The sequence below is a fragment of the Pogoniulus pusillus genome, chromosome 7, assembly GCF_015220805.1.
Source record: "Pogoniulus pusillus isolate bPogPus1 chromosome 7, bPogPus1.pri, whole genome shotgun sequence".
NCBI lineage: Eukaryota > Metazoa > Chordata > Aves > Piciformes > Lybiidae > Pogoniulus > Pogoniulus pusillus.
The window spans coordinates 13,626,987-13,653,287 of NC_087270.1; the positions used below are offsets into that span (position 1 = coordinate 13,626,987).

At 42.1% G+C, this 26,301-nt stretch overlaps 2 protein-coding genes across 4 annotated transcripts in view; one reads left to right on the top strand and one right to left on the bottom strand.

The window, feature by feature from the left end:
• Nucleotides 1-20: 20 nt before the first annotated feature.
• ASB3 (ankyrin repeat and SOCS box containing 3) overlaps nucleotides 21-26,301 on the bottom strand; it is a 31,067-nt gene continuing 4,786 nt past the window's right edge. For 2 of the 3 annotated variants that reach the window (XM_064145962.1, XM_064145963.1), the window contains 9 exons: nucleotides 11,640-11,851; nucleotides 11,152-11,310; nucleotides 10,204-10,316; nucleotides 9,467-9,602; nucleotides 8,604-8,781; nucleotides 7,653-7,850; nucleotides 3,290-3,541; nucleotides 1,941-2,074; nucleotides 21-549 (listed from right to left, as the gene is read on the bottom strand). In XM_064145962.1, coding sequence (XP_064002032.1) covers nucleotides 281-549; nucleotides 1,941-2,074; nucleotides 3,290-3,541; nucleotides 7,653-7,850; nucleotides 8,604-8,781; nucleotides 9,467-9,602; nucleotides 10,204-10,316; nucleotides 11,152-11,310; nucleotides 11,640-11,835 — 1,635 coding nt within the window. In that variant the 5' untranslated portion in view covers nucleotides 11,836-11,851 and the 3' untranslated portion in view covers nucleotides 21-280. Of the gene's footprint in view, nucleotides 550-1,940; nucleotides 2,075-3,289; nucleotides 3,542-7,652; nucleotides 7,851-8,603; nucleotides 8,782-9,466; nucleotides 9,603-10,203; nucleotides 10,317-11,151; nucleotides 11,311-11,639; nucleotides 11,852-11,975; nucleotides 12,040-26,301 lie in introns of those variants that run through there. The other variant, XM_064145964.1, reaches the window with a different exon arrangement.
• On the top strand, nucleotides 12,191-26,110 carry CHAC2 (ChaC glutathione specific gamma-glutamylcyclotransferase 2). The gene is made up of 3 exons (XM_064145968.1): nucleotides 12,191-12,459; nucleotides 22,425-22,460; nucleotides 23,896-26,110. The coding sequence occupies exons 1-3, from the start codon at nucleotides 12,325-12,327 to the stop codon at nucleotides 24,277-24,279; spliced, it is 555 nt and encodes a 184-aa protein (XP_064002038.1). The 5' UTR covers nucleotides 12,191-12,324; the 3' UTR covers nucleotides 24,280-26,110.

Genomic DNA, 26,301 nt, shown 5'->3' on the forward strand with positions numbered 1-26,301 from the left:
CCACCACTATCCAAGCTATGTTCATTGAACAAGCTCATTTTACTCTGTAAGAGTTAAACACTTCCTTTCAGAAACCATAGTATGTCCACAGACTGAGAAAGCTACAGCAGCCTTTTTAGAGAAGTAAATCCTAGGAACTTCTAACAAACTTCTAGTTACAGTATAAAACTACAGCATGAAAAGATGACTTATTTCAGTTATTTCAGGTAGTTCTTCTCCAGTGCCTACTAACTACCATTACAAAATCCACAGCCACAAAGTTCAGTCACTGGCAGCACCATCAACTAGCACCAGTGTTAACGGCATCTCTGCTCTCTTCATCTTTAGTGCTGGAGTGGCTGGCAGAGGGAGTTCCCTCCTCTCTCTGCCTCAGAAAATCCTCCACTTCAGGGATATCATTGACTCGCAGGACATCTAAGTAGAGAAGGTAGTCCTGGAGGCAAGCTGGCAATGGCAGTTCCCGGATAAAGTGGTCTGAGCGCAGGCGTTCACTGGTTAAAATGGACCGGATCTCAAGACGACAAAGATGAGACAGGGAAGGAATGAAGGCTGAAAAATTAAGAGTCAAACACTGAACACCATGGGACTGCATTGCTTGCCTACAGTTAGCTGCTCTAGTTGGATCTCACCCAAACCACCCAGCTTCTGGCAGATAACAAGGCAGTGTTCTTGATAGTGAAGTGCAGCTGCCTGCTAGAATCAGCATTTTTGGAATTTCCCTATAGGAGCTGGAAAAGTTACCCTAAACTTCTAGAAACAAAGTGTCAAAGAATCATTTTATCATTATCATCAATCATTTAACCAAGCTAGAACAACTACCTTCCTGCAGGGGAGAGAGGCCCATGCTACCGAAGTAGTAAATCCCTTCTTAGGAAATCCCTTTTATAGTAAGTATGAAATGACAGCATGACTCAGTTGGACCATGATGCTTGATGTTCTAGTATGTGGCGAAATAACTCAACTCAGGACAGGCACTGTGCCAAAAGACACATGCATGCTCACTCAAACACTAACTTTCCATCATAGATCAGTTTATCCTGATAGAGAGCTCTAGTGCCTCCAAACTTTCCTGGAGCAGCTTCTCCATTTGTGTTATTCACAAGGAATCTGTGATATCAACTGCAGTAATTTCTGGATTTCAGTATGGCAGGGTAAGGACAAAAGGTGTGAAACTCCTCACAACCGTTCATTTTGCAGGCCTTCAGCTGGACATGTGAACACCCATCCTGGAACTTCTCTGCACAAAGTGCCAGTTTTTGCATTCTTGTGCTCACACAGAGCCAGCTGAAGTGCTTGGTTATTTCTCGGGTGAGGAAGCCTGCCTCTCAGCACAGCAGCTGCCCTGCCTGTGCTAGGCTAAAAGAACGAAACCTTCCATCTTCCTCCCACTGCTTTTTCCTTTCTGCTTTCTCTCTCTGGCTACTACAACACAAAACCTTTTATTATATATTTACTAATACAAAAGTAAACAAAGAAAGAACTTCATCTAAGTGTCCCCATATAAAATGTTTGTTGGCTTTGTTTTTTTGATCTAAAAATATACTAGCTAGCTTCAAAGACTCCAAAGAAATTGCTACTTAATAACATTATCACTCAGACATTAAACTTATTAAAGACCCTTTTAGAGAAGAATTTGCTTTGAAATAGATCACCAATGAAGATACCCAAACAGAGTTTTTGAGTTAGGGTCAGAAAGCTGTGACTGGTTTCTGAATGGTGAATGCAGCAAGCACTGGCCTTTCGAATGACCACCTTTTGATTACACGAGCGACAAAGAACAGCTAGATTTGCAGGTATTTAATATGGTATTTTGTATAGGTTGTATTTTAATTACTGTCAGGTGCTTATAGAATAGGATAGACATTTGATTGAAACACAAATTCACCTACAGCCTGCAGGCTGGCATACACAGACTTTTTCTTCCTAGTTTAACCACTTACCAAAATGGCTTTCGGGAGACCAGGCAAACTGCTCTTTGTAGTCCAAAAGGTCTTTCTCTACAGCTGGAGGAAGCCTCTTCCAGTTTGTGAACTCCAACATGAAATTAAGGACATCCTTGCTCACCAAGAAAATCCTGCATAACAAAAACTCCCATAAAATATCATTTTACTCTAATTATAATAATGGAAACAACATCATCTTCTTCTCTGCAGACACTCTAAATCTGCCTGAATGCATTCCTGTGTGACCTACTCTAGGTGATCCTGACCTGGCAGGGAGGTTGGACTAGATGATCTTTTGAGGTTACTTCTAACCCTTACTGTTCCATGATTCTACAAAATGGGAAGCTTTATGATTTTCTAACAAAAATATATATCCTAAGCCCAGAAAGAGAAAATCATTAAAGACAAACCCAAAGAAATTTTCACAGCACAAGCCTCTAGTAATCTGATTTTACCTTCCTCCATTTCTTTTTAGAAGTTTGGACTGTATGAGAAAAATATCTGCTCTGAAATTCACATACCTCAGTAAAAGTGTGTAAAGAGGTTTAAGTAATAGTAAGTAAACCAGTCTGATTTTAGTACTGTGAGTGCTGAAGAGCCATGCAGTTTCCTGAATGGTTTCTTGGCTAGATCCTGAATTTTCATCTGAATGGAAATATAAATGCTCTGAACACACAAAAATACTAGACTGAAAAGTTTTAATACATCTCCCTTTTTTTGGGAGGTTGTCAAAGTTATTTTATGTCCTTTCTAGTTTTTATGATTACATTTTTCTCATTCGACTGAACTTTCACACGTTCACCAAAACCCATTCACAGGAGAGCTGATTGCCTGGCTTCTCTAAGAGAATGGTGATGTTACTTTTCCCATTGGTAATTTGTCTGTGCTCTAGACTGACTATGATTTATTATACAGTTGTTCTGTTCTGCATGAAGAGCCAAAGACAGTTAAGGAACCACACGCAGAAATATCATTTGCCATCTACTATCCTCTTATAGTCCAGGAAGATAAAGTTACTGAAGTTAAAACTTTCTAAAATATTAGTTTTGTAGATGATGATGTGGTGCTACTTTGAAAAGCTGACACTTAAACAAAGGAAGTAATTGGTTTAGAAGTACTTGTGGATACTGTAATAAAATAATCAGAATGCATCATACATGATTCACATTTCTCCTCCAGCTACTATGAGTGGATTTCTTTCAGACTTTCCCTAAGCCTCACTATTTCTGATCACAGCAACTAATGATGAAGTACTGTCCTCTGAAAGCATATGTAAATAACACTGGCAACAGCTTTGCAGACTATCATACAGTATTTAAATAAGCAAGATCACATTGTCTCCTTACCAGAGCCTGCACATCAAGTTCACTGGGTTAAAGCCAGCCAAAAGCAGGTGAGGCAGCCATTCCTTATACTCCTCGTGAACCTTAAGGGTGTAACTTGTGAACTTTTGTAACTGATCCCCAGAAGGTAGAGAACAACCCAGCTTCAAGAAACGTTGAAACAAAGGAAACTTCTCATGGAATAGGCAATATCCCAAATTAATCCCAAGTAAGGTGATCCCGTATTTCAGGAGAATATCAATGAAATGAAAAAATCTGTGAACAGCACACAAGAAATGGGGCATCCTGTTAGTTCTTCCTCAGAAAGCAGGTACCGTTTCACTTTTTACCTCTAAGAAAGACAATTTCTTTATCAAAACTCTCCTGAAACCAAAGAAAAAAACATCACACCATTCTAACTGCAGTTCTTTCTGGAAAGCATCCGTTTAGAAACACAGAACTAGTTCAGGAGATCCCAGTCCCTATATTTAACTCATGATTTCTTTTTCATCCTGAAATCTAAGGTTCAAACCAGCTTCCAGCTCTTCACAGCAAGCTTTTCATACCAAACAGATCAATTTTGAACCAACAGCCCAAAGTCATCAATTGCTTCTGTCTGTAAGCCATAGGTATTACCATAGTACTGATCTGCCACACACCTGCTAGAAATAGAAAGCACTGTGCCCACTTGATGAGTTTTCGCCTTAAAATATGCCAGACACAATAAATGGAAATCCCATAAGACTTTGCCCCAGAAATCAGGGATCAGTCTGCTGTTCAAATTTAGTTAGGATTTAATTTACACCCAGCTGTATTTACAGGAAGTTCTGAAACCTGCTGAATACTGTACACATTATAAAATGGTTCTATTAAAATCGTTGTATTGCTATCATACTGTCATATTCTAAGCAATGAAGATTAGGATTATGACTGATAAAGTGTTAGTAATTAGATCATACATTATTTCATCAAAGTGGTGACACATGTTACTTTCCTCATTCACAACACATTTTAGTAGGTATGTGGTCTGTATCCCTTACTAAATTGTTTTTATGTACTGAGAATAGGAAAGAAGGGGATGTGATGGTTTGGGTGTTACCCACCCCCCCACACTTTGGAAATCATCCAGACTAGACTCATCTGGCTCTGGAAATTTGAATGAAGCTTATATTTACATCTAGCACAATATACAAGCAGATATTTACAGTATATACAGCTATAAACAGAAATATACAAGGTAAAAGGTAATACAAAACCACAACAGCCCTCTCAGAAACCTGAGTCCCCAGGAGGGGCTCCTAACCACTCTTCCACCTTCTCTCACCCCTCTCAACCTTACCCCAGTCCCAAGGAAGAATGGAGGTTCAGCCAGGGGGTTAGAAAGCAAAGTGGATTAATCAGAGAGACAGCAGAGAGACTAGAGAAATGCAGCCCAGAGCTTCCAAGCAGAAGTGCCTTCTACACCTCAGCAAGCCTATGAGTGAAGTAGACATCACCACTGTTTTCCTTTCACAGCCTGTAATCCAGTTCTTCTCACCAAAGCATTCTAGCTAGCTTCAAACTAGCACAGGGGAAAAGTCTAATGATTTTTAAAGACCTCAAGACCATAATTTTATGCTAAATCAAGCTTTCTTGTAACATACAAATCTCTCAATCAGGTTCTGCACAGCTGCTCAAGCAGTTACATTACTCAGAGCACCAAAGCACATCCTCTAAACATTAATAATTTGGCTAAAAATGGCAGGTTCTATTCTAAATTTCTGGAATCTAAGAATTATTAAAATATTGCATATTTTGATTTTTCTTCCTTAAATAAAAGGAACTGGAGCAGGTCCCATGTGGAAGACATGAGGCAGGAAGGAGAAACTGAAATTGTGATTCCCAAAGTTCTACCAGCCCTGTAGCTCTGATTTTGCATCTGCTGGATGAACTGTGTGTGATCTAAGCTCGCTGCTACCAAAAGGTCACTAAATAAGCCTCAATATGAAAGAATTTTCAGTCCTCAAATCTGAACAGTGATCCCATCAGACAGCTTCTTATCACCAGCTGGTTTGGTCTTTGCTTTCTTAGTGTGTACTGCATTTCTGAATTAGGTAACCTGTAAAGCAGAAACATCTGAACTAAACAATTGGTTGTTTCAACTCAAATGAAATGGGAAGCATGTAGAAGTGTACTCAATTTAAAACAGCAGCAGACCAAAGCTATTGCGTTATGGCACTTAGTGCCATGGTCTAGTTGATTGGATAGGGCTGGGTGATAGGTTGGACTGGATGATCTTGGAAATCCTTGGCAGGAACTGGAAGTCCTGGTCCACCAGGGTGACTATGATATAGTTGCCATTTCAGAAACTTGGTGGGATGACAGGCACGATGGGAGTGCTATACTGGGGGGGGATACAACCTCTTCAGGAGAGATAGGCAAGGGAGAAGAGGAGGAGGGGTGGCCCTGTATATTAGGGAGTCACTGCTTGCCACTGAGCTTGAGGTGAGGGATGAAGGGATTGAAAGCTTGTAGGTTAAAATCAGAGGGAGGACTAACAAATCTGACATCCTGGTTGGAGTCTGTTATAGACCACCCAACCAGGATGAGGAAACAGATGAGATATTTTACAAACAATTGGAGGCTGTCTCAAGATCATCAGATCTTGTTCTTGTGGGTGACTTTAACCTGCCAGATGTCTGCTGGGAACTCAATTCAGCAGAGAGGAGGCAGTCCAGGAGATTTCTAGAGAGCATGGAGGACAGCTTCATGACCCAGCTGTTAAGTGAGCCTACTAGGGGTCAAGCTCAGCTTGACCTGCTGCTCTCCAACAGAGAAGGACTGGTAGGAGATGTGACAGTGGGAGGCTGCCTGGGGTATAGTGATCATGAGATAGTGGAGTTTTCAATATGCAGGGAGATAGGGAGGAACTATAACAGAACCCACACCTTGGACTTCTGGAGGGCAAACTTCAGTGTGCTCAAGAAACTTATTTCCAAAGTCCCCTGGGCAGCAGTCCTTGAGAACAAAGGGGTCCAGGATGGTTGGACCTACTTTAAACAGGAGCTCTTGAAGGCTCAGGAACTGGCAGTTCCCATGTGCCGAAAAACGTGCCGAAAGGTCTAGCCTTGAGCTCTGTGGTAAAGGGTTGGAATGATGATCTATGAGGTCTCTTCCAACCTTGTTGATACAAAAGAATACAAAAGAATCTCTTCCAACCTGGTTGATTCTATGAAATTTAAATGGCTGCATGTAAGCAATAAATGTTTATCTATGTACCTGAAATATTCTGTTAAAATCTGAGCTTTAAGAAGGCTTAGAAGCCTTTATTGAAGATATTTTCCTTAAGGCAGCACACAAGCCATGTAACATTAATTCACATTCCCAAGGAGTGTCTACAAAAGATGAACTAACCACAATTCTGGGAAAATACTAAAGGACAAACAGCAATCAGCTGAAGAAAAAAAGTTTTCTAATACATTCTCTACCACATTAAATTTCTCTGTTCTAATGCATAGTTACCAGGTAACTGCTCTCAAGCCTCTATTACAGTGTAAAAGACAACAGTTCTCAAAAAAACTTAGAAAGACCAAGAGGTAACTGAGATTTGATTCTCCACCTAGATTTGAGCTGTGCCACTATTCAATCCTTTGATTGTTATTTGATACACTGAAGTAGTTGGGAGGAACACAAGGTGAGCTTGGGAACAGCAATAGCTCACTCCTCCATGAATTAATTCCCCACAGAAAAAGGAAGAAACTTCTTTACTACAGGAAAAAAAATAAAAAACAACAATATAGACATGAAAAACACCTTGCTGACATATCATATACAAATACTTTGGAGTAGGGCTTTTACACATCATTTTTTCCTCCAAAGTTACAGCCTTTGCATTATAAAATTAGAACAGCTTTATTTCCTGGTATTCACTAGGGGTGAACATCACTCACCAGGCATAAAAATAAATGGCTAATGATCTAAACTGACATATCACTGTTTCCCAGTCGTCTTTAAAGCTGTAGCATTCAGTCAATTAACTGCTTGTTTTATACACGACTGGCATACAAAACTCACTATTTTCCAGTAGCTCATCCTTCCTGAAAACAACTGGGCTACTTAAGAGACACTTTGATCCAATTACGGTATATCAAGTTATCTTCCTAGACAACAAGAGATGTGTTGATGAGGCCTTCTAAAAGCACAAGAACTGAAATTATGCTCCACACAACTCCCTTGGAGATTTCAGTGAGGTTCTTCAGCTCATGCACCATTTTCATACTTAGAGTTTAGCTCTGTCAGCTCAAAAATTAAGGAAGAAGGGCAGGAAAACAGAGTATGTAAAAAAAAAAAAGCTAAATAAAGGACAATGTAATTATGAATAGTTTCAAAATATAATAGATATACTTACTCTTTTTGGAAGACCATACACATGGGTGAGGTGCAGTTGAAGCTAAGGCACTCTTGAGCATCTGGACTATAGCCTCCTTTGAGTAACATTTCCAGACATTCTTTATTACCACCATAAACTGCTGAATACACAGGGCTCACTTTGCCTTTGCCTTTGTCACAAATCCGATCAGTAACTGGTATCAGCAACTCTAATATCCTGCAAATAAACTGACCTTATGTGATAACTGATTTTAAATATGTGGTCATTACACTAGTCTGCTCAGAGGTGCCAAGAGGCAGGACAAGGGGCAATGGACACAAACTAGAACATAGGAGGGTTCATCTGAATGTGGGGATAAAGCCTCTTCCCTGTGAGGCTGCTGGTGCATTTGAACTGCCTGCCCAGAGAGGTTGTGGCATCTGCTCCCCAAAGCCACCTGGATGAGATCCCAGGCAACCTATTTTAGCAAGAGGTTTGGACTAAACTATCTCCAGAGATCCTTCCCAACCCCTACCACGCTGAGAATGTGTAATTGCTTTGTGGCTTTGATGTTCTGGCTGGTTCAGCTAATTCATTATTTGCACATGGTTATTTCTACTATGCAATGCTAGGAATACAATTCTAATCAGCTGTTAAGCATGAATTAAAGCATTTAACGTACAGAGCATATATTATTATTCACGATGCAAAAGTAAGATGGCTACTGAATTGAATGAAATAGTATCTCATTCAGCACTGTGGAGAACCCTCTAAACTCATTAGGATATGGATCAGAACCAGGTCAGATGCTGAATTCTAATGGTAGGTGACTTCACTGGAAGTACTTACAGGCATTTAAAATGTGGAAAGAAAACACACATTCTGAACTACAAAATAGCCCGAGAACTTAATTTTCCTCCTTATGGGGCTGAACTTCCTCTTTGTGAATTACGCAAATCATCTATCAGAATATATTTTCTGAGCACCTACTTTTCATGGCCCATTTCAGCTGCTGCATGAATCGGTAACTGCCAGTTATCCTCGTTGCAGTAAAGGTTTGGGTCTGCGCCTTTGGACAGCAGCAGTTCCACGCACTCAGTGTGGCCCTCTTGTGCAGCTATCAACATGGGAGTGGCTCTGTCCTTGGCTTGACAGTTTACATCTGCACCTGGTACAAAAAAAGCCAAGACTTTACATCATCACCCAAAATAAAGAACAAATTAGTGTTAATCAATGACTGGTTTTCACAGAGTAAACCTCCCAACGCAAGAGGTTTTCTGCAGCAATAACTCAATCAGCTGGCTGCCAACTTTTTGAACAGTCAGTGTTTAAGCATTTGTAACATTAAACAAGTACTATTTCTCTGCTCAGGTCATGGCACACTCAGCCTTGCTAGCAATGGCAATTAAATTTGGTTGTGAGAACATGTCCGCTTAGACATATAAAGCTTGTTCATTATGTGACTGAAGATATTGCTTTTAATTTCTGGCTAGAGAGATGTATCTTCATGTAGCCTGAAAAATATCTGATTAGAAGAGCAATGTCCTCAAAATCAAACTACTAATGTAGTGCTGTTGAGGACTGCTAGAAGTCTCTGAAGACCCTGATGATCATTAATCTTTTAAGAGTTTTTGATTTATTATTTCCCACCACCGTGTGTCAAAAGTTACCTGAAATTACTGAAACAAAATTTAAACAACAAAGATGGGTTTGCATACCTATCTGCAACTAAAATTACATCAAACTCACTAAAATTTCAACTTATTAAGTGCAAAAGTAGAATTAAAATGGTGCCTGGTGCAAGATTGCTACAAGTTTAAAAACAGTGAAGCTAAATGAATGATCATTATTACCATGGGATACAAGCAGTCTTAAACTCTCCAGCTGTCCATACTGAGCAGCCACAAATAAAGGTGTAATTCCAAAGTCATCTTTACATTCCTTGTTTGCCCCTTTCTGCAGCAGTATTTCCATTATCTCAGTGTATCCCTGAAATGAATATTTTTACTCTTAACCAACCAAAAAGTGAAAAATTAACATGATCTGCTCTTCCCTACACATTCCAAACAGAAATAAGAAAAAGTGCAACATGTTCAGTATTCTAAAGATATGCAAAAAATTAGGCATGTTAAATGTTTTTTTGTTATTTTGTTGGTTTGTTTTTCCCCCACATTTGCTCATTTACATGATACATACAACTGGAAATTAAATTATTAAATTATTGTACCCCAGGACAATCATTTAATGAGAACCAGAAAGCTAACATATATCTGCTCTGCAAAGGGGTCATACATCTCACTGATGATGACAAACTAAACAAAACATTTTGTAGGGGACTCACTTCCCAAATACAACATGTGAGTTTGCCAGTACTTAAGTATTTATGATACTTAAATAATAATTGCTTCACAACATCAACATTTTGTGTAGTTTCAGATACACTCTTCAGTTTCTTGCAAGCCTTTCAAGCATTTAGACAACCTTAGGATTGATGGGGTAGGTTAGAAAAAAAAATCACCAGATAAAAAGGCAAAAAAACAGATAAATTATCACTCAGAATACACCAGTTACAAGGAAACATACAAGTTACCTGAAAAGAAGCTTGATGCAAAGAATTCCATCCAGACCAAGAATGAGGTCCTTCAACATTTGCTCCATGTTGGAGCAGAAACTTTACAGTGTTGGTGTGCCCATTTTCAACAGCTTTGAAGAGAACAATTGAGGGGAAAAAAAAAGTCTGAAACCATTTTAAACACTTGTACACATAAATTAGTTTTATGTATCAAATTTATGCTGATAAATTGACTCATTGACAAAGTCCTCTTTGGCAGCCTGATCCACCGCCAATTCTACTAAGGTACTTTTCATTTTGATATGGTGCTAAATGTCTTGCTAATAGCTGCTACTGACTGAATAATTCTTGGAGTGTTACTGCAGGAGATCATCAACAAAGAGCCTCTGCCTTGTAGTTCTCAATATCCAACACAGACCTGTGCCACCACCTTGTAATGGGATTAACCTGAACAGAAACTTTTTCCATTTCAAAAACCTCTTGGGAAGACAGTCGCAGAGTTGTTTTGGCTCTAATTTATGTTAAGATTTATACATTATTCAGTGTGCTTTTAATGATGATTTCTCCATCAGTGTTACCAACTACTTGAAGCAAATAAATTATCCAGTTGTTTAAAAATAAAATAATGTGACAGTCATATTCACCCGAGGATCCACTACAGCTGAAGTTTTAAGCATTTAATTATGTCAAACAGAAATCATAGAAGAAACACTATGGAAAAGTGCTCAATTGCTAAAATAGGATTTTCAAAAAGAGTAAGAGGTCTTTTATAGAAGAAGTAGGGAAGAATTAAATAAGACTGTCTTGAAACACCCTCTTAGAGATGCAATTCTGTACCTAGAGAAAGCCTAGCATTTAGGCTGGAAAAATCTGAAACAAGGTAGGTAGCAAAGGAATTCTGATGAGTTTAAACTCATTGAGTAAGCTTTTCTCATCAATTGTTCTGAAATTTCAGGCTCATGTCACCTAGGAACAGTGGAGTGGTTGCTTCAGTGGTAACTTCATTGGAGTCAGCCCCAGCTTCCAGAAGAACATGAAGACTTTCTAGAGAGCCGTGGCGTGCTGAGAGGTGCAGTGCACACAATCCTTCAAATGTCTTTGAGCTTATGTAGTCAACAGATGATGCTACAAAGGAGGAAAAAAAAAAGAAATTAGTATATTTAGCAATTAATTACAACACAGTTATTTGAGGTGTGTGGCCCACAGTGTATTCATAAATGTGCTGCTACTGAAAGCAGTGTCTGGTGTCTGTTAGTGCTGGACCTATGCAGATATCCACCCTGGACAGTGAATATAAAGTAAAATCAAATGTTGTTCACAGACTACATCACGCCAATTTCTTCTTGAATACAAAGAGAGAAATACATTTAATTTCCCTTGTATTTTGCAGAGTAATTTAGCAAAACAACACACCCCCAAAATACACCCACAGTTTCACATCGATTTTTCCTTACCTGCACGAATAAGCACCCTCAGACATTCACTTGAATTATGAGCTGCTGCTTCATGGATGGGCAGCCACCCCCTGTTATCTGGAACGTCGATGCTGTAACCTTGCTTAATTAGTTTCCTCAGCATTTTAACATTTCCCTCTCTGGCTGCAAGCCCCACGGCAGAACATCGATCAGAATAGGCTTCCGTGAAATCCATCCTTGTGTGAGGCAAACTGCAGGAGGAGAAAAGGGAAAGAGAGAAAAAAAGAGTTAGTACAAATCATAGAATTATTTAGCAAAGACCTTTAAGATCAGGTCCAACCATCAACTCAGAACTACCAGAACTCGTATGTATACCAGTTTGGTTTGGTTTCCGGAGGTTTTTGCTTAGTTTACTTGGTGATTTGAGGGGAGTGCGTTTGCTTGCGGGGGAGTGCAGGGGTAACAACTGCCCTGCTGCTCCCTGGGAAGGGAGGGCAAAGGACTGTTGTTTCCTGGGCCAAGGGACACAACTGTAAAGGCAAAGCGGCGAGCATGAGGCCAGCTCCCCGACACACCTTAGAGAGCCACCACGGCCGCCGCGCTGCCATCACACAGCAGCCCCGCGGCTCCTCCCGCCGCCGGCCGTGGGGCCGCCCCGCCGGCAGTGCGCACGCCCGGCCTCCTCCCAGCCGGGCCTGGCCGCCCGGCAGCACTCAGTGTAGCCATGTGGGTGTTTGGCTACGGCTCCCTCATCTGGAAAGTGGATTTTCCTTACGAGGAGAAGATGGTAGGCCGCATCCAGGGCTACAGCCGCCGCTTCTGGCAGGGCAGCACCGACCACCGCGGGATGCCGGGCAAGGTGAGGCGCGGCGCGGCGCGGGGCAGAGGACGGGGCAGGCGCCTCACGGCAGCAGCGGCACTCGGGGGCCTCGATCCCCGCCGCGGGGAGCGGGCCGGGCCCCAGCCCCGCGGTTCGAGTGGATCAAGTTCCGTGAAGCGGCGGCGGCGGCCCCGGGCCGAAGGGGCTGCTGTTGCCTCGCATCCGGGATCCCTGGCTCTCCGGACTCGGGAGCTCCGCTGTCCTCCTGCAGTCCTTGAGGTTATTGCCACTTGCCCTTCTTTTTTTCTTAACAAAAAAAACCTTAAAATACTATGTTAAGTCTATCGAAATGAACCGAGTTAGTTATAGGTACTAGGATACAGATATATAGTTCCTGTAGGCATTAAGTAACTGACTGTCCGGCATTGGAGAGAAGGGCTGCTAAGTCAAGGCCAGAAACACCGATCTGAGTACTTCACTGTTTTCCAGCTGGTTTACTTCCATATGAAAACTCTTGGAGGAGAAAATATTTACTGTTTGGAAAGGGAAAAAAAAAACAAGAAAAAAGCTTTCGACCTTATTTGCTGAGCTGTTATGAATTATATGTTAAAGAAGGTTACAGAAGCATACAGCAGTTTAGATTAAGGATTTTGATGTGGCAGGACTGCTCTTGACAGCTGCAGATACTGTCAACAAAAATGGAAACTGGTAATAAACGTGTAGAACCTGAGACCTGCATGCATCTCTCCAGCAAATAATCTACTGTGAATACTGGGTTTCTATCACATTTTCCTGATGCTCACTAAAGCAGTTGTCTAACCTGCATCCTGGTAACCACTCTCAAACTGGAATATGGCTTTAAGAGCTCCTCCAGAAAAGGCATAAATAAATCTTTTTATAAATAAAACACAGCAGCCTACATGTAGCATGGAAGAAATGTTCATCTAGTTCTAAATATCACTACTTAGAACCGGTGTGACATCCATCACACACGGTTCTCTATCCAGACCTGCCCTGTGTTCTTTATCAGCAGGAGAACCGATTGCTCACTGACCAGTCATCTCCTTTCAAAGATGGTGTTTGGGTGAGAATTGGGAAGATTCTTTGCTGCTTTTGAATTTGGATGAATTGAAAAGCACATGCAGAAGCTAGGACGGGGCATAAAAGAGCGTGACCTCATCGGCCTCCCCTGCTTAGGAGACAAGACTTGAAAAGCCTGCACAGGGCAGTAGTTCCTCCTTTTGCAAGTATCCTTGGTGACCTCACTGCCTTCTCCTCTGTGGGGAAAGCTGAAATTCAGGGGAATACTTGGAGCACCTGCCTTCATGCAGATACTGGAAATTTCCCAGAATGGCCCCACCAGGTTACCACCCACTAGCACGGAGTGGTACCAGGAAGCGTATCCGGAACCACCATCTGCAGGCATACAGAGCCTTGCAAAACTACAGAAACACTGCCGAGACCTCACATTTCACCAGGCCAAATGCTCTCTGATAGAAAATCTTTACAGTCCATGGCAGCAGAGATGAATTGCATTTCTTGTGGGTGAGCTACAACTAAGTGGAACTGGTCCTTCTGTTCTTTCATACCAATAGTAGCCAACAAGTTAAAAACCTACTCCTGAAAACACTCGTTGCTCCAACATTCCACATGTGCAACAAAACATTATGCAGCACTCTTCCCCACAGTGGCTGCAAGATTTTAATACAAAACTCTGATGACCTTGAACTGCTCAACTTGTACTGCAGTAATACAGTTAACTGGTTATAAAGTGTGTAAAACTTAAACATTGGGCCATGTTTTTTTACAGGACATTGAAACAGCTTGAATTTTACCAGGCAGTAACAGTGCTCCCTGAAAAAAGTACTGCTGGCTAAGTAATGAAAGGGTAAATGGCAAATTCAGATTTCTTAGTGCAAGCTTCAGAAAAAATGGCATCAGAAGTGCAGACCTGCAGGATTCAGATAAACCTTCTCCAACACTAGAGCCTGGAGGTTTGGGTTTACACAGAACAGCGAGGAAGTGTAAACATGGTCAAGGGTTTGAAGCCATTATTATCACAGTGCGGTTTGAACCACACCAGTAGCTTCCTGCTGACAAAACTGTGACATTTGACTCCTCTCCTGCCTCCCTCCCAGCTTCAGCCCACTTGGTTTGGCTGTTCTTCTGGACCTGGCAAGGGCATGGCACGCCAACAGACCAGACACTTGGAGGATCTCTGTTCTGGCTCTGCCCTCCAATGTGTTTAGAAAACATCCTGGGGAAACTTGATAACAGTGCCTCTGTCCAAACATAAACTCCGAGTTTCTGCTTGCACAGTGTTACTGGATAAGCTTAAACATACTAAGATCATGAAAGGTTTTTACTTTGTTAAAAGTGAAATGGAAAGGAAAGGAGGTTGGGTGAGAGCATCTCCAAAGGTGCCTTCCCACTCCATGATTCCCTCATAGCCTTTGTGATGGTTGTGAGAGCTAGAGGGTAGAGGATGGATAGCTGGCCTCCTGTTAAGCCATTGTGAGCCATGGAAAAGTAATTAGGAAAGGCTACACTTTGTTTGGATAAACTTGTGCTTTTAAGGAAACTATTTAAAATTATTATATTCCTAATTATAAGCAAACTTACACCTCCCTTTCTGAAAAAAAAAGTGATGTAATGAAATGAAAATTATTTCTAAGGTAATAGTTCCTTTTAATTCCATTTTACTCTTACATCCAGATGCAAAAAATATTGATTCCTCTATCAGTAAATATTTAGTAATTTTTAGTTTAGTAAGTTTTAGTTTATATTTAGTAAATTTAGTTTATGGTACCGCTGAAACCAATGTAACAGTGGAAGCTCTTATTTCAGCTTACCCCTATTGTTTAGCACACATTAGCCAAGCTTCAGGAATGTCCTGAGCACCTGTCTTTATGCAGGCAGACAAAGCCCTCATGCTAGGAGAATGTCACAGACTCCAGTGCAGGCTCTGCACCATGTTAATACTGGTTTTCTCATTTTACTGGATGGTAAAGAATCTCCTGCCATGCACACTCTTAAGACAGGAGTACCTCGGGAGCTCTAGTGTACAGCAGTTAAGGGCTTGACATGATAAAAAACATTAAGTGCTGAAAAAATGTGCACTTAATTTTCCTCAGCGGCTTCCCTTGTGATTCAGAGGGATGATGCCCCTTACCACAACAGATGCCTTAGAAAATCCCAGTATGGCCAGAGAGCATACCTATCCTGTGCAAGGTGGCAAAGTTGCCCAGGGGAAGCTTGTGAATGCCCCCTCTCTGGAGGTGTTCAAGGCCAGGTTGGATCAGGCCTTGAGCAACCTGCTCTGATGGAAGGTGTCCCTGCCCATGGCACGGGGGTGGAAACAGATGATCTTTAAGGTCCCTTCCAACCCAAGCCATTCTATGATTCTAAGTTCTGGCTGCACAGAATTGACACAAATCCCTCACAGACATCTGATGTAGGAGGTCAGGTCTGTCCTTGTCAGTGCTCTCTGGGCATGACAAAAATGCGTTTGGTCTGTATTGTATAGCCTGTCACTGACAGACTTACTATTTTCTTTACTTAGCTAGCAGAGGTAATACCCCTGGTTCCTTCACAGTGTTAAGTTTTAGGTAGTTCCATGTGAGACAAGGACTCTGCAAGCTAACACAATAAATATCTTGTCCTTCTGTAGATAAATAGATCATGCTTTTGTCACACAGCTAGCCTGAAGATTAGGTGCTGTTCAGTATTTCATCTTAGAATCATAGAATCATAGAATCAACCAGGTTGGAAGAGACCTCAAAGATCATCCAGTCCAACCTATCACCCAGCCCTAGCCAGTCAACTAGACCATGGCACTGAGTGCCTCATCCAGTCTTTTCTTGAAGACCCCCAGGGACGGTGCCTCCACCACCTCCCTGGGCAGCCCATTCCAATGGGAAATCACTCTCTCTGTGAAAAACTTCTTCCTAACATCCAGCCTATACCTACCCTGGCACAACTTGAGACTGTGTCCCCTTGTTCTATTGCTGGTTAACTGGGAGAAGAGGCCAACCCCCACCTGGCTACAATGTCCCTTCAGGTAGTTGTAGACAGTAATAAGATCACCCCTGAGCCTCCTCTTCTCCAGGCTAAACAGGCCCAGTTCTCTCAACCTCTCCTCATAGGATTTGTGCTCCAGGCCCCTCACCAGCTTTGTTGCCCTTCTCTGGACATGTTCCAGTACCTCAACATCTTTCTTGAATTGAGGGGCCCAGAACTGGACACAGTACTCAAGGTGTGGCCTGACCAGTGCTGAGTACAGGGGAAGAATAACCTCCCTTGTCCTGCTGGCCACACTGTTCCTGATGCAGGCCAGGATGCCATTGGCTCTCTTGGCCACCTGGGCACACTGCTGGCTCATCTTCAGCTTACTATCTATCAGTACCCCCAGGTCCCTTTCCTCCTGGCTGCTCTCCAGCCACTCAGTCCCCAGCCTATAGCGCTGCTTGGGGTTATTGTGGCCAAAGTGCAGAACCCTGCACTTGGCCTTGTTAAATCTCATCTCATTGGCCTCTGCCCACCCATCCAGCCTGTCCAGGTCCCTCTGCAGGGCTCTCCTACCTTCCAACAGATCAACACCTGCTCCTAGCTTGGTGTCATCTGCAAACTTACTGATGCTGGACTCAATGCCCTCGTCCAGATCATCAATAAAGATATTGAACAGGACTGGGCCCAGCACTGATCCTTGGGGAACACCACTTGTGACTGGCTGCCAACTGGACGTGGCACCATTCACCACCACTCTCTGAGCTCTGCCATCCAGCCAGTTCTTGATCCAGCACAGAGTGAATCTGTCCAAACCATGAGCTGCCAGCTTGGCTAGGAGCTTCTTGTGGCAGACAGTGTCAAAGGCTTTGCTGAAGTCCAAGTAGACTACATCCACAGCCTTCCCCACATTCACCAGGCGGGTAACCTGATCATAAAAGGAGATCAGGTTGGTGAGGCAGGACCTGCCCTTCCTAAACCCATGCTGGCTGGGCCTGATCCCTTGGCTATCCTGTAGGTGCTTTGTGATGGCACCCAAGATGACCTGTTCCATGACCTTGCCTGGCACTGAGGTCAGGCTCACAGGTCTGTAGTTTTCTGGCTCCTCCTTATGACCCTTCTTGTGTATGGGAATCACATTGGCCAGTTTCCAGTCTTCAGGGACCTCTCCAGTGAGCCAGGACTGCTGATAAATGATGGAGAGTGGCTTGGCCAGCTCAGCTGCCAGCTCTCTCAGCACCCTAGGGTGGATCCCATCCGGTCCCATGGACTTGTGAGGATCCAAGTGACTTAGCAGATCCCTTACTGCTTCCTCATGGATTAGAGGGGGACTGTACTGGTCCCTGACTCCATCCACCACTTCAGGAGTCCAGCTGTCCTGGAGACAACCTGTCCCACTAGTGAAGATTGAGGCAAAGAAGGTGTTAAGCACCTCTGCCTTTTCCTCATCCTTTGTCACTCTATTCCCCTCTCTATCTAACAAGGACTGGAGGTTGTCCTTGGCCCTTCTCTTGCTATTCATATATTTAAAGAAACACTTTTTATTTTCCTTGGCAGCTGTGGCCAGCCTGAGCTCCAAGTGGGCTTTTGCCTCTCTAATTTTTCCTCTACAAGACCTAGCAACCTCCTTGAACTTCTCCTGGGACACCTCCCCTCTTTTCCAAAGGTGATACACTCTCTTTTTAATCTTTAATTCCTTCAGCAGCTCCCTGCCCATCCAGCCTGGCTGCCTCCCTCGTCGGCTCATCTTCCGGCTCAGTGGCACTGCCTGCTCCTGTGCCTGCAGGAGTTCTTTCTTGAAGCAGGTCCAACCTTCCTGGACCCCTTTGTTTCTAAGGGCTATTTCCCAAGGAACTTTCTGAATTAGTTCCTTAAATAGGCTGAAGTCTGCCCTTCGGAAGTCCAGTGTGGAGGTTCTGTTGATGCCCCTCCTGGTTTCTCCACGTATTGAAAACTCTATAATTTCATGGTCACTGGACCCCAGGCAGCCTCCAACCACCACATCCCCTACCAGCCCCTCTCTATTTGTGAGCAGCAGGTCAAGCAGGGCTGCCCCCCTGGTAGGCTCACGTAACAGCTGGGATAGGAAGTTGTCTTCCACACATTGCAGAAACCTTCTAGACTGCTTCTTCTCTGCAGTGTTTAAGTCCCAGCAGATGTCTGGTAGGTTAAAGTCGCCCACCAGAACAAGGGCAGGTGATCTTGAGGCAGCCTCCAGTTGCTTAAAGAGTAATAAATCAACCTCTTCTTCCTGGTTGGGTGGTCTGTAACAGACTCCAACCAGGATATCAGCCTTGTTGGCCTTCGCCTTAAGTCTCACCCATAATGACTCAACTTGATCATCCCTGATTTCTACCTCCATGACATCCAGAGCATCCCTAATATACAGAGCCACTCCCCCGCCCTTTCTCCCTTGCCTGTCTCTCCTGAAGAGTCTGTAGCCATTGATTACAGCACACCAATCATGTGAGCCATCCCACCATGTTTCAGTGATGGCGACAATATCATAGTTTCCCTCCAGCACCAGAGCTTCCAGCTCCTCTTGTTTGTTACCCATACTGCGTGCATTAGTGTACATGCACTTCAGCTGGGCTGCTGCTTTTACTCCTAGCTCTAGCCTACCTTCCTCAATTCCCTTTGATTTATCTCTGGTGCTGTCATGTTTAACCCCCTCCCCCTTCCATTCTAGTTTAAAGCCCTCTCAACAAGCCCAGCCAGCTCATGTGCCAGGGTCCTTCTCCCCTTCTGTGATAGTTGTGTCCCATCTGCTGATTGCAGACCTGTGGCAAGATGAAGTTCCCCAATATCAAAGAATCCAAAGTTATGTTGGATGCACCAACCTCTGAGCCACTTGTTCATCAAATATGCTTTCTTATTCTTCTCTGTATTCCAGCCTGTGACTAAGGGTATAGATGAAAAGATTACCTGTGCCCCTGCTCCCTCAACTGCTTTCCCCAGTGTCTTAAAGTCCCTTTTGATAGCTTTTAGCCCTCTGTTATTAATCTCATCATTCCCTGCCTGTATAACTAATAAGGGATAGTAATCAGAGGGCTGCACTACAGTAGGCAGCCTCCTGGTAACATCCCTGACCTGGGCTCCAGGGAGGCAGCAGACCTCCCTGTGGAAGGGGTCTGGTCGGCATATGGGGCCCTCTGTTCCCTGCAGAAGGGAATCACCAATAACAATTACCCTCCTCTTTTTTTTCTGGGTACTTGTTCTGATGCGAGGGGGCAACTGAGTTGCCCTCCCAGCTGGTGATGCTTCTGCCTGCTCCAGGATCACCTCATCCTCAACCTCTAGCGCCCTATATCTGTTATGTAAGGGCAGCTGGGGATGTGAAGATGGCTGGAAGGGTTTTCCCTTGCCCCTTCTGGCAGGCACCTGCATCCATTCTTCTTGGTTGCTCTGTTCGTCTCCCTCTGGCAAGGGGGACTGCAGAGCATGTTGCTCTTTTGTACCTTCCCTTTCAGCCTTCAGTCGTTCCACCTCTCCCTTGAGTTCAGCCACCAGGGTAAGCAGACAATCAATCTGCTCACACCTAATGCAGCCATTGCCTGTGTCGAGTGCCAGGCTCCAGCACTCCTCACATCCAGACGTCTGGACGCCTGCACTCCTACAGGTGGGCTCTGTTTGGGTGCCCACAGTTTTACAAGTATTATACAGCTTGGACCTAGTTCGAACCATGTCTGCTATCCTGAAGGTCTGCTGCGAGTTGTTAGCTGTGGTGGGTTTTTTTTTTTTTTTTTTTTTTTTTTTTTTTTTTTTTTACCAGCGGCGCGCGCTGGGCTCAGCAGAGACAACTAGCTTCGCCTCTGCCGCTCCTCGTTTAAATGTGCCGCTCGCCAGGCACCGCCCTCTGACTCACCTTCCTGCGAGCACTTAGCGCCTGCTTGCCGCTCCCTGCCTCCCTCTGGGCTCCTCAGAGCGAGAGAGCCTCAAGAAAAGAGGAGAAAAAAGGCTGCGAGAAAGCGCGTTTCAGCTGAGCTAGCCTGGGTCCTGCTCTCTTGCCGAACCAGGCTGTGGCTTCGCCTCTGCCGCTCCTCGTTTAAATGTGCCGCTCGCCAGGCACCGCCCTCTGACTCACCTTCCTGCGAGCACTTAGCGCCTGCTTGCCGCTCCCTGCCTCCCTCTGGGCTCCTCAGAGCGAGAGAGCCTCAAGAAAAGAGGAGAAAAAAGGCTGCGAGAAAGCGCGTTTCAGCTGAGCTAGCCTGGGTCCTGCTCTCTTGCCGAACCAGGCTTCATTTAGTATTTAGTTTCAGATACAGAAATTTCTGGTAATGAGAGTTGTTGTTTCATCCATGGAATGTCTCTTTAATCCATCATTTACAAAATCTTAGTGACCACTATTGAGTACACAGGTCAGGGAAGTACTTATGGCCACAAGAGAGACTAAAAAAAGACAGCATGTTTAACAGACTGACCACTAGTTTCTATCTTAGCATGGCAGTTCTGACAATGTGTATTCCTGTCTGTTAAACAAAGTACTCAGGGAAATATTTGATCATCAGAATTTTCCCCTCTATTAAAGTGGCTTTCCTCTCTGTTTGCCTGAGTACACTATTGTTGTCTAGAGTATATTTGTTAAGATACAGTCTGTAGATAAACAGTCCAAGGGGTGAATCCTTCAGTACTGTCACTAGCTGAATGTATTGACTTGCTACCAGATAATAAACTGAATTCTAGCAAACAGTCCTCGTTAATTCACTGGTTGAGACTGGTTTGAAGTAGACTGGATGAATAGATGCATTTATGATGCCATTACTTCCCAAAAGGAACACCCACTGACGTTATAATCAATTAGCACTCATTTTGTTTCACTGCCTTATTTTATCAGTCAGATGAGGAATAGATCACTGGTGCTGGGAAGAGAACTGGTATAAAAATGAAAAAACACAGTACTTCTGAGCATATAAATAGCCTTTAAGATTATTAAAAGATCTGATACTGAATATCTGTGCTGGATGATATCTATGAAGTGCTCGGCAAAAATGGCATTTCATGTTTGGCTGGTTACCAAAAGACTGCATGGCTTGCCAAGAAGAAAACCCTTCATTTTTACTGTGCCAGAGAGACAAACACAAGCTCACCAGACAGAAAGGTAACACGTCAATGCAATTAGTAGTGATGAGTCATAAAAAGACCCAGATTTCAAGTCGGCTAAGATTAAATGAAAGGCATGCATTCAAGTACATCAATTTTCAGTATTTACAAATTGTCTTCTTACTCCCTGCAAGAATGAACTTACTGAACAATAAGCCTTTGCCAAGGTATCCTCCCTCTGCCCAATAAGGCAGAAGGAGCTAGGAGAGGGAAGTGCAGAGGAAAAGAAGTCTTTTGCACAGTAACATGATGCTTAAAAAATTGCCAGCAAATATTTTTTGTTCAAAAACATCTAATTAAGTAGGATCTTCTAACCCTAGGTGTTGACATTTGTCCTATTGTGTAATTAACATTTGCTAAAATCTAGCTAGTGCAACCCCAGCCAGACATGTTAACATCTTGCTTGGTTCTGTACAAGCTGTACTTCAGTGTTAGGTTATTTTCCATGGCTATGACATTTTTGAATACAGGTCACAAAGTTCACCAATTAAAAAAAAGTACTGGAGATTTAAAAAAAAAGAGTAGTGTGGAGAAGCTGCCTGACTGAGGAACGTGTGTGTTCCTTGAGGATAGTTTTCACATCAATGGATTACTGTCACTATTTTAAAGTTTGGAAACCACACAGAGAGCAGAGACATTCAAAACATCCCTTTTTATGACTGTGCTTAATTTCTGTGTTGCAGACACTTTGCACTAAGAATTTAACTAACTTACTAATAAAAATAAAAACCTATTATCAGAATATATTTGTACTGGCTCAAAAAATAGATCTTATTGAGACCGTCCTGAATTAGTTCTCTGATCTGATCCTTTTGTTACTTTTTTCCCCCTTAATTCTTTTGTTTTGCTTATGATTTAGGGTAAAGGCCTCTAACAGAACTTTTTCATTTTTATTTTAGCCTGGAAGAGTTGTGACTCTGGTTGAAGATCCTGAGGTATAGTACTCCTGTTCTGTCTCTGTAGTGTACAGAACTTCCAGTTGCATTCCCAACCAGTGTAGTAAGTCTATTAATTTTTACTTTTCTCCAAGCAAATTATGGAGTTATCTTTAGTGCAGTTAAAAGTTCTCTCCAGATTTCTTGTAGTTAGAGTAATGACACTTCATTGTTTCAAATAAATTCATAAGAAACTGGCAGTAGTTTAGGGCAGTTATCACCAGATATATTTTAATGGATTTTCCAGAACAATTACTTCATCTATCAATTTATAAGATGCAGAATTGTACTTCCAGCATTTGTACAGTGGTGGCAGTACAACAATAACAGACCCCAGATGTTGGGTCAGAATTGTAAACTTGCCCTCCCCAAAGGAAAACAGAAACAAATCAAGATCACTTTGCAGTAATAAGAAAAAAAGATACCCTTGCTTTAGTTTTTGCTAAGCAGATAGAACAATTAAGGTATGAAATGCTTCAACTGTGCTTTTGTTTTCTATATAGTGTTGTGAAATTGGATCTTATTTAGAGGAACCTGTAATTGGTCCATGTCTGCCATTCTTGCTTATCTTTTGACCTTTTCCCTACGTCTCACATGGATGTTGTTTCTTAAGAGTGTTTTGCCTGGGCTGGGGAGGGAGGGAAGATGAAACAATCATGCAAGCTGTAGGAAAATCAAGATTTTTCTGTTTACAAAAGTACTTAAGAGTTACATCTTAGCCATTTCTAATTCTGTTTGATAGTAAAGAAGCTATCTTACAAGTACAGATTTTTTTACGGATCTTTCCCACTGGAAAGCTCTGGGTTGGAGCAGTCACTTTCCCAGAGATATTTGTGAAGAGGATAATTAAATATTCAGGTTTTCAAAGCCTGTAATGAAATTTATCCTCTTTGGTGAGGTGCTGGAGATGCCACATTTATTTTGCAAAATTAGGTTAATCTCTCAGCTCAGCAATTCAGCTTCAGTGCAGTAACATTACCACGCTCATCCCTCCATGTATGTTTAACAGATGTAGGTGACATTTGGGTCCTTAGAAATTAAGAGATCTGATCAAAATTACTCTGAATTTGGCACTTTAATTTTCAGATACAAATTTCGTGAGGTCAGGGAGATACTCTGTACACTTTTGGCCTTGGCTGCTAAGGAGCTGTCAATTTACTACTTCAAAATTAAGTGCAGTGTTAAATTGTTTGGTAAGAAAGGCCTTGCCATTAGTAAGAAAGCACATGATCCACCTGCATAATTACCATTTTGACTGCAGATTGCCTAGATAAAGCTTTTATGAGTCCTACAAACAGTATGAGGAATAGCTGTAAAAAGACTGAAAATGGAAGAAAATTAATATAAGAAAGTTTTGCCTAAATACAATAAAATACATTAATTTGTAAGTATCTTTATGAACACTGCTTGGATTTTCTTCTATGTCTTCCGACAGGGGTGTGTATGGGGTGTTGCTTACAGATTGCCAGCAGGACAAGAATGTGAAGTGAAGGCATACCTGGACTTCAGAGAAAAGGGAGGCTACAGGACTACAACTGTAATTTTCTACCCAAAGGACCTGTCAGTAAAACCATTTGATGTGTTGTTGTACATTGGAACTTGTGACAACCCAAACTACCTTGGTCCAGCACCTCTGGAAGAAATCGCTGAACAGATTTGTAATTCTGTTGGTCCTAGTGGAAGAAACACAGAATATCTCTTTGAACTTGCTAATTCTATCAGAAATCTTGTGCCAGAAGATGCAGATGAGCATCTCTTCTCCTTAGAGAAACTAGTCAAGGAACTCCTGGAAAAGCATCAAAACCTCAACTGCCTATAAAGTAACTTCTTAGTTTCAAGTGTCTTGCTTCATCTTCAGAGGAATGGTTTCACTGTACATGGGTATATGACTTGTAGGCATGTTTCACTGTTATCGTGATATCCTCCTTATTATAATATTGCATTCGAATTAGTAGTTGATCATTAGAACATACTGTGGCAACATTCTTGCAGGAGTCTACAAAAAGGGGAGCAAGGGAAATGTTTTAGGTTTGAATTTGGTGTGTTGTTTTTTTTTAATCCAATGAAAATCTCAAGAGAACCACTTAAATTTCCCATGGTCAGAAGATTTACCCTTTATACATTAGGTTGTCCTTAAACACAGAGGATAAACCATTTCATTGAAAACAAAATAATTCTTTCCCTTAGTTTATGTCAAGCCCCTGAAAACTGAAGTACAAGGTACTTTGACACAAGCTTGCCATAACCTATCAGTGTCTCATGTTATTTCTCAAGATTAATATAAAGAATAAAGCCAAAACATTAAAACAGCTAAGAGTATGACTCAAAGTCACAGTACAGCAAGAACGCTCAGATGCCTTTTGATGCTGTTCTAACCCCATCTCTTAAATTCACCAGTCTCTGACAACAGATTTTAAGCAAGGAATTTTCAGCCACTGTTCCAGGGATTCACATTAAAAAGGTACTTAAGGAAGGAATGCTCTTTGCAGTAACCTTAGGCACATTGCATGGAGAGCCAGAGAGAGAGCTGGAAGCCACCAGTTTAGGAGGCTTACTTTAGGAAAAACATAGGCAAATGGAGTTTCCGTCCCAGAAAGAAACTTGTCTGGCTTTTTAAAAAAGGAAATTTATTTTTGTTAACTTTTAACAAAATATATTTTTGTATGTTAATATAGGAAAGGTGCTACGTCAAACACCATGTCACATCACCTTTTTTCTTACAGAGAATGTGTGTTTTGTAGTAGCTTGGAAGCATGTATTTTGTGTCAACCACTGGAAAAAAAAGGCAAACAGTAAGCTGCTAGTATTTTTCATAATCACCTACAAAAGCCGACAAGAACTGAATGTTAATAAACATTTGACAGGATATTAAAATCTACACCTAAATATTTTAAGTGGTCTAATTATCTGGAGTTTAACTCAGAAAGCTGTAATTTTTTACATGCCACATCTCAGGCATATCTCAAGCACAGATTCACTGAGGGATGAAAAAACTGTGTTAGTTTTTTAGAAGCCACTGTTTCTTACTAGTAGTTCAGTGTCACTATTTCAAGAGTACATGATGGAGTATCAAGTTGGACTACTGCAGTAACAAAATTACCATGTGTAGAGAGGCCCTAAGTTTCCACTAGTACACACGAGCTACCTGCAAACTGATGAAATAACTTTCAAAACTCTTGATTATCCTTTGCACTGTGCTGCTTTAGGATTGACATAACTGAGTAGAAAAGCAAACCCAACTAATTGAGCTGTACAGTAGAGCAGTATGCTCAGAACTTCCCACCGTCTGTATGTAATGAGTGTCATTAAAATGCCCAAAGCTGGAGCAGTGTTAAAACATGAACAATGGCATGTCCACTCTGCATTGTTTTACAGTTATTTCCTCAAAGACATCCTTGTTGCTTAAAACAAGGCAGGGGACACTTAGACTTAGAAAAAAAAAAAGATCAGTGATGATTCCCTCTAATTATTTAAGCACTGTGTTGAGGCATTGTGATTATATACAGCCCTACATTGTGCATCTCCTATTATAGAGAGGACATTGCTGGTTCATTTACTTTCCAAATTCAGAAAGTTTGGCAATAGTATCTGTCATGATATGTTCCAGTTTGTGTGCACAACCTCAGTACAATAAAAATGCATCACATTTATGAATGTGTGGTATCAATGTGTTAGACATCAATGTGTCTTAATTGCATCTTGTTATGATAGGCTGTTAGAGCTAATGATTAATAACAATAATCAAAAGCTGCTGTTGTGCAGTCTTAAACTGTGTTGACATTAGGAGTTACTTAAAGCAGTGGAAATATACATTTGTCCTTGCTGTATGGGATTTGAGCCA